This window comes from Balaenoptera borealis (assembly GCF_965194805.1).
Source record: "Balaenoptera borealis genome assembly, chromosome: 2".
Taxonomy (NCBI): domain Eukaryota; kingdom Metazoa; phylum Chordata; class Mammalia; order Artiodactyla; family Balaenopteridae; genus Balaenoptera; species Balaenoptera borealis.
The window spans coordinates 32,485,341-32,502,860 of record NC_138867.1 but is presented as its reverse complement, the minus strand read 5'-3'; the positions used below and the strand labels follow the sequence as shown (position 1 = coordinate 32,502,860).

General features: G+C 31.4%; 1 protein-coding gene across 6 annotated transcripts in view; it reads right to left on the bottom strand.

Annotated features, from left to right (window-relative positions):
• NIPBL (NIPBL cohesin loading factor) overlaps positions 1–17,520 on the bottom strand; it is a 201,090-nt gene that overhangs the window by 44,977 nt on the left and 138,593 nt on the right. For all 6 annotated transcript variants that reach the window (XM_082382141.1, XM_082382144.1, XM_082382143.1 and 3 more), the window contains 14 exons: positions 16,803–16,889; positions 14,288–14,519; positions 13,021–13,172; positions 12,376–12,456; positions 11,811–11,911; positions 10,234–10,372; positions 8,579–8,661; positions 7,855–7,987; positions 6,645–6,788; positions 4,399–4,488; positions 3,087–3,301; positions 2,873–2,975; positions 2,156–2,254; positions 1,908–2,054 (listed from right to left, as the gene is read on the bottom strand). In XM_082382141.1, coding sequence (XP_082238267.1) covers positions 1,908–2,054; positions 2,156–2,254; positions 2,873–2,975; positions 3,087–3,301; positions 4,399–4,488; positions 6,645–6,788; positions 7,855–7,987; positions 8,579–8,661; positions 10,234–10,372; positions 11,811–11,911; positions 12,376–12,456; positions 13,021–13,172; positions 14,288–14,519; positions 16,803–16,889 — 1,806 coding nt within the window. The remainder of the gene's footprint in view (positions 1–1,907; positions 2,055–2,155; positions 2,255–2,872; positions 2,976–3,086; positions 3,302–4,398; positions 4,489–6,644; positions 6,789–7,854; positions 7,988–8,578; positions 8,662–10,233; positions 10,373–11,810; positions 11,912–12,375; positions 12,457–13,020; positions 13,173–14,287; positions 14,520–16,802; positions 16,890–17,520) is intronic.

The window sequence follows — 17,520 nt, the reverse complement described above, 5'->3', positions numbered from 1 at the left end:
ATTATGATTTATAGTAAATATAAGAAACAAAGGAACTGACTAAATGAAACAAAACCATGAGGAAATAACAATACTGGCTTGGCCATTTTATTACTTATTTATTTATTTTTTAATGATATTTTCCTTTTTTTAAAAGACTTTTTGATGTGGAGCATTTCTAAATTCCTTACTGAATTTGTTACAGTATTGTTTCTGTTTTATCTTTTGGTTTTTTGGCCCCAAGGCATGTGGGATCTTAGCTCCCTGATCAGGGATGGAACTTGCACCCCTGCATTGGAAGGCAAAGTCTTAACCACTGGACCGCCAGGGAAGTCTCTGGCTTGGCCTTTTTAAATTAGTCAATGTCATGGTGGATGTGTGTAAAAAAGAGCTAGAGAATACTCTAAAATAGAGATGAGGGACTTCCCAGGTGGTGCACTGGTTAAGAATCCACTTGCCAAAGCAAGGGACACAGGTTCAAGCCCTGGTCCAGTAAGATCCCACATGCTGCGGAGCAACTAAGCCCGTGTGCCACAACTACTGAGCCTGTGCTCTAAAGCCCGCGAGCCACAACTACCGAGCCCATGTGCCACAACTACTGAAGCCCGTGTGCCTAGAGCCCATGCTCTGCAACAAGAGAAGCCACCACAATGAGAAGCCCGTGCACTGCAATGAAAAGTAGCCCCCGCTTGCCACAACTAGAGAAAGCCTGTGCATAGCAACGAAGACCCAACGCAGCCAAAAATAAATAAATAAATAAATAAATTTATATATATATATATATATATATATATATATATATATATATATATATATATATATATATAAAAAATAGAGGTGAAATATTGTGGTGGCTACTTGGGTGTTCATTGTACTATTTTTCTTTAACTTTACAAATTTTCAGAATTAAAGCATTTTTAAAATAAATAAAAAGCACTGAACACTTATTGTGTAAAATTATTTCCATTATGCAATTTAGCAATTGTGAAAATATTTTAGGATACATTACTAAGGTAGACACTGTCAGAGTTCATTATACCTGAAAATTCTGAGGAGTTTGTCCTTCACTCTTGAAAAGAGTGAGGCACTAAAATGGAAAAAATTCTTCCACTCTTTCCTTAAAATTCTTTGTTTCCATCAAGATTTTATGCTAGTTGAAGATGAAATTATCTGTAACTCTCAGTCCCACTGTATTCTAATACTGGGCTAAAGGTGATAAAATAAACTCTTGTCATTTCAGAAATATCTAATCCTGTACCTAATGCATCTCTGTTGAGTTACAGAAGAAGTCAATATGTCCGCAGTGGGTGGTATGAAAATTCTACAGATAATTTGTAATGCCAATGTTTCCTTTCATTTTCCAGGGAAATACTTCAGGGCCAGAGAATTCAATGATATAGAAGAAAAGAATATCTTAGAATAGTGTTTCTTAAGTTTGGTCTTAAGACTCAAATGACTTTCTTGTTTAACTTGCAGGTATCTGAGCTTGTCATAATTCAGCTTTAAGGAAACATGCAAATACACATAACTGCCAACAATACTGTCAGACACCAAAGTTCTATACCTAGTTCTCACTGAAACAATTCTTCCTGCTTATATACATACATATATAATTACTCTAGATTCCTGTCCAAAATATTTAACTATGCCATGTAGCTCCTATCATTTACTCATTGTAAACTGGCATAATCAAAAGGCAAGAGTAACTGGAAAAAGGAATCCAATTTTTGCCAATGATTTGTTTTACAATACTGAGCAGCCCTCCTCTTGAAATATGTCCTTCTTTAGAAAGTTGCTATAGTTTACAGATTAGGTAATATAAATACATAATTGATATCTACATTTCTAGCTTAACATTTTTAAAAAGTGACATTAGGAAGGCAAAATTATACTCATAAATTACAATAAAAATGACATAACAAACATACCAATATTCTTTCAATCAGCATATCATAATACTGCTCAGCAAGCTGAGGTCGACAAAGGACAAATCGACCTAGTAATTCTACTGCTGCTTCTCTGACACTAGTGGAGTTATCCATCAATCGTCCATGAACTCCTCGCTGCATATCCAGCTAAAGAAAAATAAAGAAAATGTAATTTATACTAAGTAGAACTAATATTTTAATTTGAATAGAAAACTCAAATAAAAAGAATCATCTGTGCTCCTCTTTACCCTTGCTAGAATACTGGGGTCTACAGCAACAACCTCAGATAAACACTTCATGGCTTTTGTTCGAACGGCAATTGCATTTTCACCAAGAACTCGAAGGATCTGCCAAGCAAATATTGACATTTTCATCAATTTTAGAACACATAACATTTAACAAAATATAGAAAGAAAACACGCAAAACAATGAAAATAAATATCATATTCACTTTCCTTTAATTTTTATATAAGTGAGTAAAAGATCTGTTATCTTACTGATCCAAAGCTTTAACTTAAAACATGGTAAGGCATTCTATGCCTTAGGGACTTTCCTTTATCCTGGCATTCTCAATTAAACCTGTTTTTTATTGCTATGCTTCATCTGCAAGAACCTGTAGCCCCACTGAAACCTTCCTATCTGTAACTTTAATCAACGATATTTAGTATCATTTAAATAATAACTTGGAATTGAATATTTTTATAACACCAATCACTCTACCTATATACCATCACTCTACCTGTACCATACAGATACATATCCATTTATCTGTAAAACAAGAATCAATAGGTAAAAGGCATGCAGAACAAAGATATTTTAACAAATATGGAACACAGAAACAAATGTTACTTTCATGATTTTTTAAAATATCTGTTCTCAGCAGTGAATAGACATCATACTCAAACACAAATAACCAGAATTAGAAAAATCAATTTCATTGTATAAGGAATTCTGGTCCAGTTTACCTGTGTCAAATAAATATCAAAGCTCTGGGCAAACGGCCTCATAGAGGCCAAGTATCGAACAATCAAACAAGCATCATCATAGTCCACAGTATCAGAGTTCATCCTGCAACAAAAAGTCATTAAATTTTAATTTATTTAATTTTTTTGAAAAGTAGGTACATAGATATCAAAGAGATAACTGAAAAAGTAAAGATGTTTTCTCTTTGGATCTTACTTTAATGTGCTGAACTGAGAAGGTGTGGTTTTGATAATGCTTCTAAGAAACTTTTTCCGATTTTCAGCTCGATGCATAATTTGACCAGTTGTCTCAACTTCCTTTGCGTGATGTGTTCCTTCAGATGATTCTTCATCTTTTTGTGATTTCATTGCTTTTTCTGTTTCCAGAGTTGTATCACGGAACCACTGGGCTATATAGAATTTACGAGAAAACTGCAAAGAAATTTGGTGAGATTTGAGTTTGATGAAATTAGTAACAAAATTTCCAACCTACTGATAAAGTGTTCACAATCAGGAATACAAATATCAAGGTTTACTTTAAAAAAACTTCCATCAGATGAAGACAGATTTTAAGAAAGCTAGAACATTTAGAACATCTAAATGATAGAAAACTTATTATTTTACTTTGTCCTAACGGTTATATCAATGATGTCAAAAGATAATTTTATAAACACAACTGTATTAAGTCTACAATACTACTATCAACTACTTAACTAAGGACGGATCACACAACGAGTCAGTAAAATTAGAGAGAAGATGGGTCAACTAGAAAAGTTTAGAACACATGGATAAAATGCTGAAGGTAGAAGACTCTATAGTTATTTTCAAAATTTCACCTTACTTCTTCAAGAAATACATAGCCAATTATTATTGAAATATATTAACACTAAGGCACACCTATAATCTGTTCCTTTTAATCTGTTCCTGTTTTTTTTCACTTTTATTGAGAAATAATTGACATACATCACTGTATGATCTGTTCCTTTCCACAAAGACTGAAAACCTGCAGTAGCTGGCTGAACAGCTTAGTTATCTCCAACCTCTTTAGATGCATATCTCATCAATTAAAAAAAAAATTAAAAAGTGCCCCAATATAGTGTATAAATTTTACATATAAACTTCTTATACTAATATTCTGGATACCTAATATATAAAAAAACAGAATTAAGGATTATATTTAAAAATAAATATAGACATAAAATTCTAATATTCTTTTTATATGCTAACAGATCATCTCATGCACCACCTGGACAAATGCTCTCACTTGGTCTCAAAGATAACCTATGGAAAGATTTCCAAATATTTCCCATGTCACACAATTTTAGTAAACTACAATATCTGTACCAGAATTCCATTTAAGACAAATCAATCCATAATCATTCTTTTCTGTTTAGACTATCATGTACCCCTGTTTTAAAAATCAAGATTCCAATACAACTTTCCTTTCACAACACTTCTCAATTTTCTTTCAGACCAAGTTTGAAACAAACATGTAAACTCTACAAAAAAAAGGGAGAACAGAATCCTACCACTAGTGAAGGATCAGTCTCAGTGTTTTCATCCAAGTAATCAAGCAATGCTTTTTGCAATTGTTGGATTTCATCTTCTCCTCCTGAAACCTACAAAATAAACCAAGTAGTAACAAAAAAGATATTACTAATGTTCTTTAACAAATCATCCAGTTGCATACACAAATCTGAGGGAAAAATCTGATAAATGATAAAAATAAAAATATAAGTATAGAAAGAAACAGAAGAATACTATTTTTGAAAAACATTATATATTGATAGCTGAAGTGTACTAATAGCTGAGGTTAGCCTTTATTTTTATGAACTACATGTTAACTTTCTTTAAAGAAGCTTGTAAGTAAGTAGCTGACATAATAATTATTAGAACAACGTGTATGTAAATCTTCAGAGGTAGGAAGGTCCTAGCACTGGTTTTCTGTTTGCTAAGAGATAACTCCAAACTTTTAATCTAGTAAATGGAAACTAATTATTGTCTGAATTATTATGTGTTACAGGTGTCTTTGGGATATTATTTTAAAAAAACATTCTGAAAGGGAAATATTTTTATTTGCAATTAACATAAAATAGTACTTTATTTCATGTAGGGTATTAAATATACAGTAGGTATATTTGAGCTGTGCATTTGATCTAGAATCAGAAAGGGACTGAGTCTTTAGTTCTGTCAAGAACAATACAGAAGCAGAAATTAACTCTGAGTTGACATTAATGTCTATAGCTTATTCTCTGGTTTACCATGTGAAATGCCAAATATATGGTTTAGAATATATCTAAGTAGAAAACAAAGATTAGAATAACCTATGTTCTTGGAGTATAGTGAAATGGATACATTGAGAAATTAGTCATGGCACTGTAAACTAGTACACTGTAAAGTTCCAAAAGCTTTTTGGAAGTATGTCAAGAGTCATAAAAATATTTAGCAAGGACCACTCCCCTCAAGTTTTACAGTGTACAATACATGGCCGTATGTGGCAAATAAGAGGTCCTAGGTCTACTCTCAGAAATACTGAAAATCACCTAGTTACCATTCTTCAATGAAAGGAATCAGCAATACTTGGAGAAATGGCTGATTCCAGGGCTGGCGCAAGAAAGTAAAAGATGAGTCTGAAACATCTTGTGCCACAAAGTCCTCAAGGAAAGATGGGAAGATATCAAAAAGATACAAAAGGCAGTTTAAAGGGGCTCCCACTAGTCAAATCTAGTTCAATTTGAGTGCTACAATGATGATAGCAACAAATGATAATCTATTAAATACAACAGGAATGGTAATATTCCATTAAATGGTAGTATTATATTAATGGTAATTTCTTGCTTTTCATAGCTGTACTGTGGATATTTAAGTGAGCGTTCTTGTTCGTGGAAAACATACACAAAGCAGTGGTTCTCAAACTTCAGCATTCAACAGAATCACCTGGAGGGTCTGTTAAACCAGACTGCTTGTCCCCACCACCAGAGCTTCTGATTCAGTAGTTCCAGAGAGAGTCCTGAGAATTTGCATTTCTAACAAGTTCCTAGGTGATGTAAAACTTGGTGCTGCTTGTCCAGGGAATCACACTTTGAAATTCAGGGGTCATGGGGGCATCCTGTCTGCTCAAAATGGTTCAGAAGAAAATAAAAATGCATATATAGATACACATGCGTGTATATTTTGAAAAAGAATGATAAAGCAAATGTCAACCACTAAGGGATCTGGGTGAAAGATTAATGGGAGCTTTTTGTACTATTCTTAAAACTTTTCTGTAAGTTTAAAATTATTTCAAAATGCAAAGTATAGTAACAAGAAAAAAAAATTAGAGGCATTTGTCACGGCCAGCATGGATATGGTTATGGACATTAAAAAAAGAAAAAAGAGTAGAAAGAAAGTGAAAACATTGTGCATGGTAGGATTAGAGATTATTTACCTATCAATTTTCTTAAGTAACTTTTAGTATTACTACCACCTCGTCCATAGTTTAAAAAAAAAAAAAAGGTATTGTTAAACCAAATAGGAAATAGAATCATACATTCATAACAGTAGTTCACAAAAAGAAAAGTAAATTAAGGATTATATAAATCATTTGAAAGTTCCTGTTACACACAATTCACCCTACGGTATAAATTTTCTCAGTGGAGCTTTTGAAAAAGCCCATTTTTAGGAGTAAGATTTTATTCTGAATCTACAAAATGAAATGCAACACTAACATAAGAATATCTAAAAACAGTACTTAACTATTACTTATCCCCAAAATTTAAATTCTTTATCTCAATACCTGTTTTAAAATTCGTTCTATAGACCCTTGATCCATTTTGCTTGTAACAGCATCTTTCCTCAGTCGTGCAGCAACAGTTCCAAGGTAATCAAGAGATGCCACTCTTAAAGCCATCTCTGTTGACTTGTTACTGAATTGATGAACCTACACATGAAAAATAATTTTGTTTTAATTTAACCAATTTTTACTATTTTTAATAGCAACTTATAAATTCCAAATCTATGTTGTATTATTTGAAATTTAAACACTTTTTTCCCCTGTGATATTGTTCCACAAAGTAATTGACTTTTTAAAAAATTTTATTCTATTTTATTTTTTTGGTTGCACCCCAGAGCATATGGGATCTTAGTTCCCTGACCAGGGACTGAACCCAGGCCACGGCAGTGAAAGCCCAGGATCCTAACCACTAGGTCACCAGGGAACTCCCAGTAATTGCCTTTTGAGTTTCTGGAATTTTTAACATTTTCATTAAAAAAAAAAAAAAAATATATATATATATATATATATATGTGTATATATATATATAAATTAAACCTTCTTAAGAACACAGTCACTTTCTTTAAATGTAGGCTAAACTCTATAAAATGGGATTATTACTGAGTAAGAATTTGTTAGGCTGGAATTCTGATGCCTATGAAAAATTATCTTGGTTTCAGAATAGTATTAAGTTTTCCAGCTGACAAAAAGTAAGGTCCCAAAAACTTTGTAACAATTGCACAAGTCCAAATGTAGTCTAAAGATAAAAAGAAAAATCACAATAGTATTTCTTTGCATTTCCCTAATACAATATTACATTAGGACTAAAACGTGTCATGTTTTTAGAAATACTCTTAAAGATGACAGAGTTCACATTAATCAGTTTCATGCTTTGAAATGAATTAACTACAATAACTTATGACTCAGTGTTGAGATGCTTTTAACTAACAATACCTCCAAACAAAACAAAACAAAACAAAAAACAACAACAAAAAAAAGTTTTTTAAAGTACTGTTATCTTATGCAATGAAATGAAAGCACCAAAAGTCACAACATTTCAAAGTTTCTACAAGGTACTGACAGTATTGTGTACAGTTATGCACATGCAAAAATAGAGATGCAATGGTCATATTTCCTTACACATTTTTAAAGAATTCATCATCTGTGAATCAGAGTACATCCTCATTATGTTGTCTTCTAGTAATCTAATAATCTTTAAATGCTATACTCTTACCAACAGTCTCCCTAACAAACTAAGGAGTAGTTCAGCAGCTGGCCATTCAGGCTTATTGACTGTTGAAAGAAGGTCTTGAACAAAATTTTCAAATAGTGGTCTGTAATCTTCTTCACCTTGCTTACTACCACATCTGTTCAAAGATAAATAATGGAAAGGCTGTGAATTTAGGTGACATGTTCACCAATATGACTAAAACTTTGTTAACTAAGTTTTTCTCTTCTCTCATATCTAAACATGGTATACGAGAGTACATTAAATAAAATATGGTTTAAAATGAATCTGTTTCAATCTTCATTTTTTCCCCTACTACAGGGGATTCACATTTATTGACATTAACATAATTTTCTGGCAAGTGTAACACATTTTAAATAATGACCACTGTTTTTCTATGAGATTACTATAAATTCTTATGAAAGCTAAGGAAACCTCTCTCCCCAAACTTTCCTATTCAATTAGAAAGTCCCAAAATTCACTGAAAAAAAATTATAGAATTTCAGTCTCGAACTTTAACTTCGGGAGTTCAACATATGAGCAAGTTCGTAAAATTTTAGATTTCTAATATTCTAATTTCCTCATTTTAAAGATAAGGAAATCAAGAGTCAGGGAGATATAGTCAAGGTTCAGATTACAGCAGGAAGTTGGATGTAATCTTTTACATAAAATAAATGAACTATTCTCTATATGGCGAAAATAAAAATCAGATTATGTTAATTTTACTCACTTTTTAAGGAAGATGGAAAGGAAGTTTTGGGCTGTTCGCATGGCTGTTTCGTAAGAATTGGTAATGACAACATCTTGGTCAACCTAGATTGAGAAAAATGAATTTATACAGATATAAGAAATAACCAACATACAAGTTATTTCAGTTGCTATTGCCATGTTATTACTGAATATAGGGGCAATACATTTAAATACTAAAAATCTTAACTATTATTTATAAAAAGGGAAGCTACAATTAGCATACTAAATATATTTCAATACTTCATAAAAACTAAATAAAAATATTGATAGAGTTCATTTTTATTTATTAAAATATGTTAAGAGTGACAAATGTGTTTAACAAATGAAATATCAACAGTTGTTTATCATGATCAGAACAATTCTGATTGAAAATATCAACACAAAAAGAATTTCAAAAAAAATTGCAAGCTCAAACTTTATGGAATGCTAGAATATAATACTAAAAAAATTCAACTCCTTCATTAGAAATTTAAAGACCAGGATATAAATAGTTAATTCAAAGTTGTGGAAACCCGAAAAGTGAATAAATATATGAAAAAGTTCACTAGTAACCAGAAAAATGAAAAATAAAACATGGTATCATTTCATACTAACCAGACTAGGCAAAATCAAAATGTAAGAATGTAAACTAGAACACCACTTTAGTGAGAAAACTGACAAGTTCCAGTGAAGTTAAAAGTGCATGTACACTATGATTTAATATTCTATTTCTAAGTATATCTAGAGAAACTTTTGCTTCAAGTTGTTGTATGTCATATATGATGTGTTTAACCTAAATCAAAAAGAATCTAGCATTAGTTACATGTATTAAAAACAATGGTGAGTGAAAAAATTAGCTGTAAATATGTCACTATATCATTTATGTAAATTAAAAAATTCTGTATCAAATTTATACAGATAAATAAATAAATAAATGGACGAAGATAAACATTCACCAATGGTAAGGAAAGAAAAACTGAAAAGAGAACAGTGAGATTAGGAGAAGGGGAGAACAGGGACCTCAACTTTTTTGATATTCATTTTATACTTTATTAACCAGTCACTTTATTATTTATTACTATACACACAGCCACGACTATAACAGAATTAGGAAATAAAATTATCTCTCTTTCTTTTGAACTTCTTTGAGGTAAAACTATAAAACTTGGAAAAATTTTAAGTGTTGATGGGTAAGAGTTACAAAACCAAAAGCAAATCTTAGCTATAAATTACTCAATAGTGAGGGCATACACTCATTTCCTGCATGAATTTAACATTAATTATATTAACGATTATTTACTGTATGTGATTATAGATACTGCATATTATAATTATAATATTATTCACTTTCACATTCAATATCTCACTTGAGTCTTACAACTTGTAATAGTAGGCTTGTTAGGTATTATCATTCCCATTTTATAGCTGAAGAAACAAACTCAGATTAAAACGATTTGTATGTTTCATGACTGGTGGATGTTAATAGTCAGGACAAGAACTCAAGTCTCCTAAAACTTAGTTTAATGCTCTACAAGGATCTGAAAGCCCAGTCATGAAGCCCTAATTAAGAACTTCAGTTTTATAAGAATGGCAGAGAATATAGTTGCTTCCTCCTACAAAAATATACAGTTTTAAAACTTACAAATGATTCCTTACTTTTTTATTTGAGTCCTCTTCTGAATTAGAGTCCTTCTCTGATGATGGTAAGTGTACCACACACTGAATTAGTTGTAAAACCAGTGCTGTAACCATCTGAATATACATAGGCTCTCCATCCATATCACTACTGTTTAACCTTTAACGGAGAAGAAAATATTTAAATCTTACAGAGTATGAAGAGAATTTCATTTTACATGTCATCTATGATCTGAAAGTTTCAGGATGCTTTCTTTACCAATATTTCTAGGCATTGTCTTTACTGCTTATAATAATGTCCTTAAGTCTAATTATTTCTAACTTATCAAAAAACCAACTAAATGCCTATGCATAGATAATTAAAATAGTCAAAGGAAAAATGCAGTATTTAATATAAAATTCTATACTTTATATATGTGTACTGCAGATTGAAAAATTATAACAAAAAATATCAAATATTTTTCAAAATGATTTTTAAAATGAGAAGTCTTCAGGATTTCCCAATGCCCAGGCATTCTGGTATTCATTTTCTTATTAAAATCTGCTACATAGTCAGCTCCTGATCATATGTTCGAGTATGAGCAACATAGAATATAAAATATTCTATGTTATAGAATATTTTATGACAGAATATAAAAAATCAAATTTTAAATCTTTTTGTTTAAAAGACAGTTAAAAACGTAAGAATTCCTTTAGATGTTGATAGCTTTTCTTCAGGTTTTAATGGACAATAGATGTTTATCAGTACACAGTCTAAAAAATTAAGATAAAAACAATTATTTTACAGAAGACAGCCTTCAAAGCAATCTAAATATAACCCTATAAGCTAGATCAACACATTTAATCAGCCAGGAATATTATAATGATAGTTATGAAAATGATGATGATTACCTATGCCAACAAAGGCAATAATGCTGACCACAGCGGTGGATAACATTCCTTAGTTACTCTGTGCTTAGCGATTAAGAGTGTTTAATCGTCATGCCTATTTTCTATACTTCTGTTAGAGTAATTTTTCAGCTCTCTTTTAAAAATATTATGTAATGACTTACTACTGTATAAAGGATTAAGTTCAAGTTCCTTCGTAAGGCTTATAAAATCCTTGAACTGCCTCTGACTCTGGAGCCGTATTTTCTATTGCTCTTCTCACAGGCCAATAGTTCTTAACCAGGGATGATTTTGCCCTTCAGAGGACATTTGCCAGTGTCTAGTGAAAATTTTGGTGATCGTAATTTGAAAAGGTGCGTTTCTTTTGGTATCGATTAGGTAGAGGTCAAGGATGCTGCTAAGCATCTTACTATGTACAGGACAGCACTGCAAATAAAGTATTATCTGGCCCAAAATATCAATAATGCCAAGACTGAAAATCCTTGCCACAGATCTTTACACTTGAGAATCACTGAACTTTTAAGTCTCTAAAATGTGCATTGTCATTTCTCACACCTAAGGTATTCTTCACGCTGTTCTGAGACTGAATTGCCTCTCTTTTATTTGATCATTAAAATAAAAATCAGACAGAAATGATAAAGAATAAATATATGATGGCTACAGTACAATGGAGTTCTTCATTATACTCGGACTTTGCTATAGTTAGTTACCTGAAGTTCCTTAAGCTCCTCTTGCTGGTAGGTAATCTTGCAAGTGAAGTAAAAATTTCTTCCAAAATTAACTGCCTATGTTTTTCATATCTTGAGAATACCTATTTAGTAATTATAAGATTCCAAATTAAGTTTGTTATAATTATTTGAAAATAAACAAAAATGATACTATACCATGTGATAAAAAATATTATCTGCCATTTAGAATGAAAATGTTTTCATCATCTTTGATGGCAATGACTTAATTTGCTCAACTTTTCTATCATTAATTATGACATTCTTGTAGAAGTCATAGTATGCTAGTTTCATCTAGAGGAATATGATATCTTGGGTATGAAACGTAAACCAAGATTTAAATGATTTAAAATAATTGATTTTACAGTAAATATTAAGGAATTATTAACTGAAATATTTTTAAATATTTAGAAGTGTTTGAAATCTAAGGCATACTAAAATAGTCCTCACGGAAAACTCAAATCTGCATTAGGTTTTGCACATTTGGATTGAATGATACCACTGTTATTTTTCTGAGAGATAACTAAAAATGTGAACTGATTATACTTACTGCAGTGACTAACTTAATGGCACACAACTGTAATTCACTGACATTTTCCACAAAAAATGGTGTTATTCCCATTGATGATACCTGCACAGACACAGACAGTAATCAGTACACATCTGTAACAGATTTCAGTAACATTCTACCTTACTAAACCCCAAAGCATTCATAAACTTCTGGAAAACACTGAGAGCATTTTCTTTTCCCTCATCAATCAGCACCTAGTTTTTCCTTTTGTTCCCTTTCACCCTCAAGCAAATTAGCACAGACCTTCCTTCATAGCTGCCATTCCTCTGATCTCTAACTTCTGGATTGATAAATGTCACAGGAATGTAAAAAACAAAAAATAGTTCACTGTTCTGGAAGAAGCATCCTGACACATTTTAAAGGAAATGATCATTTATCTTTCAAATAATTTACAGTTTAGAATTTATACTACATTCACCTGTCTTCTGCCCCAAATGTTTCTTTTTAAAACTTCTCTAGACTCATTTCTTCCATTTAGATATAAAATACTCTGAATGGAAAAAATTAACATAGTGCTGGTATTATTATTGAGTGAGTGAGGTTTTATACTGAACTCAATTAGGTCCCTTATTCTCCTTTATTTTTTTGGTCTAGAAATATGGAAAATGCTTGAAAAAAACTTACCTGAAGAATTGTTGTGTCTGTAAGAAGCTGTATTTCTAGTAGTTCTGATAAGCTGCTAACAATGTCACAGACTTTATTATAAAGCATTACTATTACTCTCTGCTTATGGGTAGAACATTTAGCCCGTTTTGCCTTTGAACTTAATAAGCCTCCTAAAATGAAAAAAAATTCAAAACAAGGAATATATCAACTTGTAATAATGTTTATTAAAAAGTAATAAAACTGCTTTCTGAATTAAAAGTACACACCTTTTTTTCCCACTATATAAAAATACAACCTGGCAAATAAAGCTGTCTATTTATTAAAAGAGAAAATTATTCTTTAGGGAATATTCAGTTAGAAAGTCAACATTCTTATAACAGATAATTCATGGTACACTTCAATGGTTATTAAATTCTTGTATCTTAAGGATTACTTTATTTCTATTTTTTTCCACTGATTGGAGGATATTAAGATTATATTTCCCTTGAAATCAACTTGCAATAATTAAACAACAGGTAATTAACAGTAGGTATTCGTGATCCAGGTTTGCTCTCCTCTCTTTAAATGTATACATGTTAACATACATGACTCATTTATAAAGATTATAAATAAGAGAAAGAATTATATATTTTTATTTTTTTTAAAGATTGATTGATTGATTGATTGCTATGTTGGGTCTTCGTTTCTGTGCTAGGGCTTTCTCTAGTTGTGGCAAGCGGCCCGGGGCCACTCTTCATCGCGGTGCGCGGGTCTCTCACTATCGTGGCCTCTCTTGTTGCGGAGCACAGGCTCCAGATGCGCAGGCTCAGTAGTTGTGGCTCACGGGCCTAGTTGCTCCGCGGCATGTGGGATCTTCCCGGACCAGGGCTCGAACCCGTGTCCCCTGCATTAGCAGGCAGATTCTCAACCACTGCGCCACTAGGGCAGCCCGAATTATATATCTTTAATCAATCCATTTTGTAGATAATATTTTGGGTAAAATTTGGGGGAAGTGATAAATGGAACCAGAAGCTACTGTTATCTGGGAAAATCTCAGACCAGTAGAAATTACTTCTTATTATATATAAATAGTTGCTAAAGAAATTATCACTGAACAAGTACTGGATTAAAACAAGTTCTATATTCTAGTCAAATGTAAGTCAGTGTTTATTACAATTTATATAATCAAACAATTTTGGTGCCATTTTAAGTCACTGCAATCTGACCCATCCGACGTGGTAAAATTATATAACAGGTAATTTTGATGTTATACTAAAAAACTATCAGTATAAATGGGCAAACTAACCTCCATGAGGATCTAATCTGTAAACAGGATCATACTGAGGATAAAGTGTATTCTGCAAATGAAATTTAGTGTACTGTATAACTCTTTCGATTACATCCTCAATATATACAGCTTTTGGCATGTTAGGGGATGTCATAATGTTGATAGTTGTAAGACAGGCATCTGCTGATTTTGTCACTCTCTCCATAATAAGGTCTCTCCATAACCTTTCTTCTTCTTCAGTATCATTATTCTATAAAACAGTACATTGTTAATGAAATGGAAATAAACACAATTATAGGTTAAAATATTTTTTAAAGATTATAATATATTTGATTTTCACAGGTTGAAAACGTGGTGAGAGTTATGGTGTGTGTATATTTAAAGAATATCAGGAATGAAGTACAAATACTTATATTACATTAAGTATGATTTTTGTTTCAATGTTTTCAAACATAATGTACTCTTATCTCCTAATTTCACCACTAAATGTCATTCCAATAACAAACTTATAGTTATGTTTATCTTCTGTGTAATTTATTCAAATCTATGATTTTAGCTAAAGATCATAATTATACATAAATCATTTTGTGTTTGGGGTTAAAAACATTATGATAATATTAAAGCTTTTTAGTTCTGCTTGCTCTTGTGAGAGTAAAACAAAAATTAACAACAAAGGATAGACCTTTATTTAAAAGTAGTAAAATGTTATCGACTCAATCATTGCTAATAACTGTTTTTCAACAATACTGTATTTTTGAAACTGAGATTAAAAAGTGGTGATTATGTAGACTACTGAAAACATAACTTATTTTCTAAAATAGATAATTCAACAACTGACAGACTATATTTTAATTTACATATCCGCAACCTGCATTACAATTGGGAAAAAGTGCTTTTAATCTTACTTTTAAAGTGAAAATTCTTCTATCACATCCTTAGTTATGAAATATCAACTTTATGTTCTAGGAATACTTTTGTATGCATGCTATTCAAAGCTTATAACATTGGGAAAAGGAATAAATAAAAGTATAATATTTGTAAAACACAGAAGGGCTTTCTAAATCACTAATGCCTAAAAACTCAATCTCTAACTTTCTTTCATTTTACTACTTACATACCTACTTAAAAAAATAAAGTAACTTTTCTTTGATATTGAAATTGCTGTTTCGAAGAGTCAGTTTAGGAGGTTCATCACTCATATCAAACATTAAGGCTTAAATGCAACACACTAAATAGTGCTAAGGTTTTCAGGAATGAAAATAATTTCATTAAAACTGAGTCAGCCAGTTCTCCAGAACTGTCGATTCTTGATATTTACCACAATTTCTTGCCAAAGTGTTTTAAATAAAACTTGTAGACTAAAGATGTAGTATATTGCCACTATAGGTCCTCTAATCCCTTAGTTTCTATGATTCAAAAACTAATTTAAAAAGGGCATTGGAAAAATATGGATATATTTAATAAAGCATAGAAATACCACCTGAGATTATTTCTCTACATTTTTAAATTCCATGTAGATCACTTAGCACTCCTGTGGCTTCTGCAAACATCAAGAACATTTCCCTCACGAGATATAATCCAGTGCATGTGCTAAATACATATAGTATGTATGTACATATGAGAATGGAAGTATTATCTACCAAAACTGTTAACAGTGGTTACTGCTGGATGAAAATTGAACCTTTCTGTTTTTTGTGTTTTGAAAAATTTCTATAACACACTACTTTTGTAATCAGTCATTTAAAAATAAAGAAATTTCATTAACTCAAAACATTCCCAAATCCTTATCTCTTGCATTAAATTCCTATGAGCATTAGTGTTTGAATTCATTAATGTTAGACACCAAGATCAATTCAAATGCACATATGATTTTGAAAGTCTGCTATAATGCTAGGAAGGTAGATCTCAGTTCATAAACCATTATACCATGTTGCCACTGCTTTTGATAAAACATACTAAAATGTAACGACAGTTGCAGTTAACATTTATTGAGAACTTATAATGTGCCAGACATTGTTGAGCAGGTTACATGAATTAATTTATTTAATATCCTTTCAACAACCATTTGAGCTAGATATAAAAACAATACATAAGGATTAACATTTTAGGATACATTAGGAAATCACCATAAGGTTTCCAACTATTTATTTCTCTAGGGAAGGTCAAGGAAAAGAATTACTACCTACTAACATTTTATTTTCATTTTATAAATGAAAAGACATTTGAAACACTCATCCACTTACAAAAGGAAGAGCATAATGTAAGATTAAAGAATGGTCTTTTGAATTGAATGACTTTACATCTGTTACTATTCTTATTTGTATCAAAGCTGTGAATTGATAATGTGTAACATTAATTTTAAACAGCTAAAAATCCAATTCTAACTGCAAGGCTAAATGTGAACTAGTAAATGTGGTAACAAGCTCAAATTAATGAAATTTGGAATTTTCCCTATAAACCAAAGTTCCATATGAAAAATTTTACATCTTAACAACAGAAAGGATAAAATTAACAACATGGATCTTAAACTTACATGATTTAACAAAGTGGAGAGCTTCGACCCATCTTGAATATTCTTCTCCAAGATATTTAGGACTTTCACAGTTTTGTCAGTGGAAAGCTAAAATTGAAGCATAAATTCTTTCATCAATCACTGGTAAACGTAATAAATTATTCAAGAACTATTCTGTACAATTATTCCTTTTGGCCAATGGAATATACAGCATTAACACCCTCTCAAAAGAGTGGAAAAACAAAACTTTCCTACTTAGATCCTCTACTAAAATCTGATTATGCAGAGAACTTAATTATTTGTTTTTGAAAGACAGAATAGCAAACACAGAATGGGCACATATGTATGCTACTAACTCAAATCTTACCACATAGCTAGTTAAGACTGAATTTGTTCTGATGTCTGGCCCCCTGCTCTTATGAAAGTGACACTGAACATGCATACGAACACACAGGCACAAACACACACTCTCTAAACATTTCATCTGTTGAATTAATTATAACATGGTTTCCACACCACAATGTTTTTTAGCGGGTGTCTTAAAATCCCAGGTAATATTTTGAATAACAGAAGCCTGAATCTGAGAATGATAAAAGTTACAAATGTGGTAACACTGCTTTATTTGGTAGAAATTTTTCTTATTTTTAAGATATCTGTTTCATTTCTTACAAATAATGTTTTCTATATTTAAAAAATTAATAGTTGATTTAGAGGTTCTGCGAGGAAGCAACTGTTACTC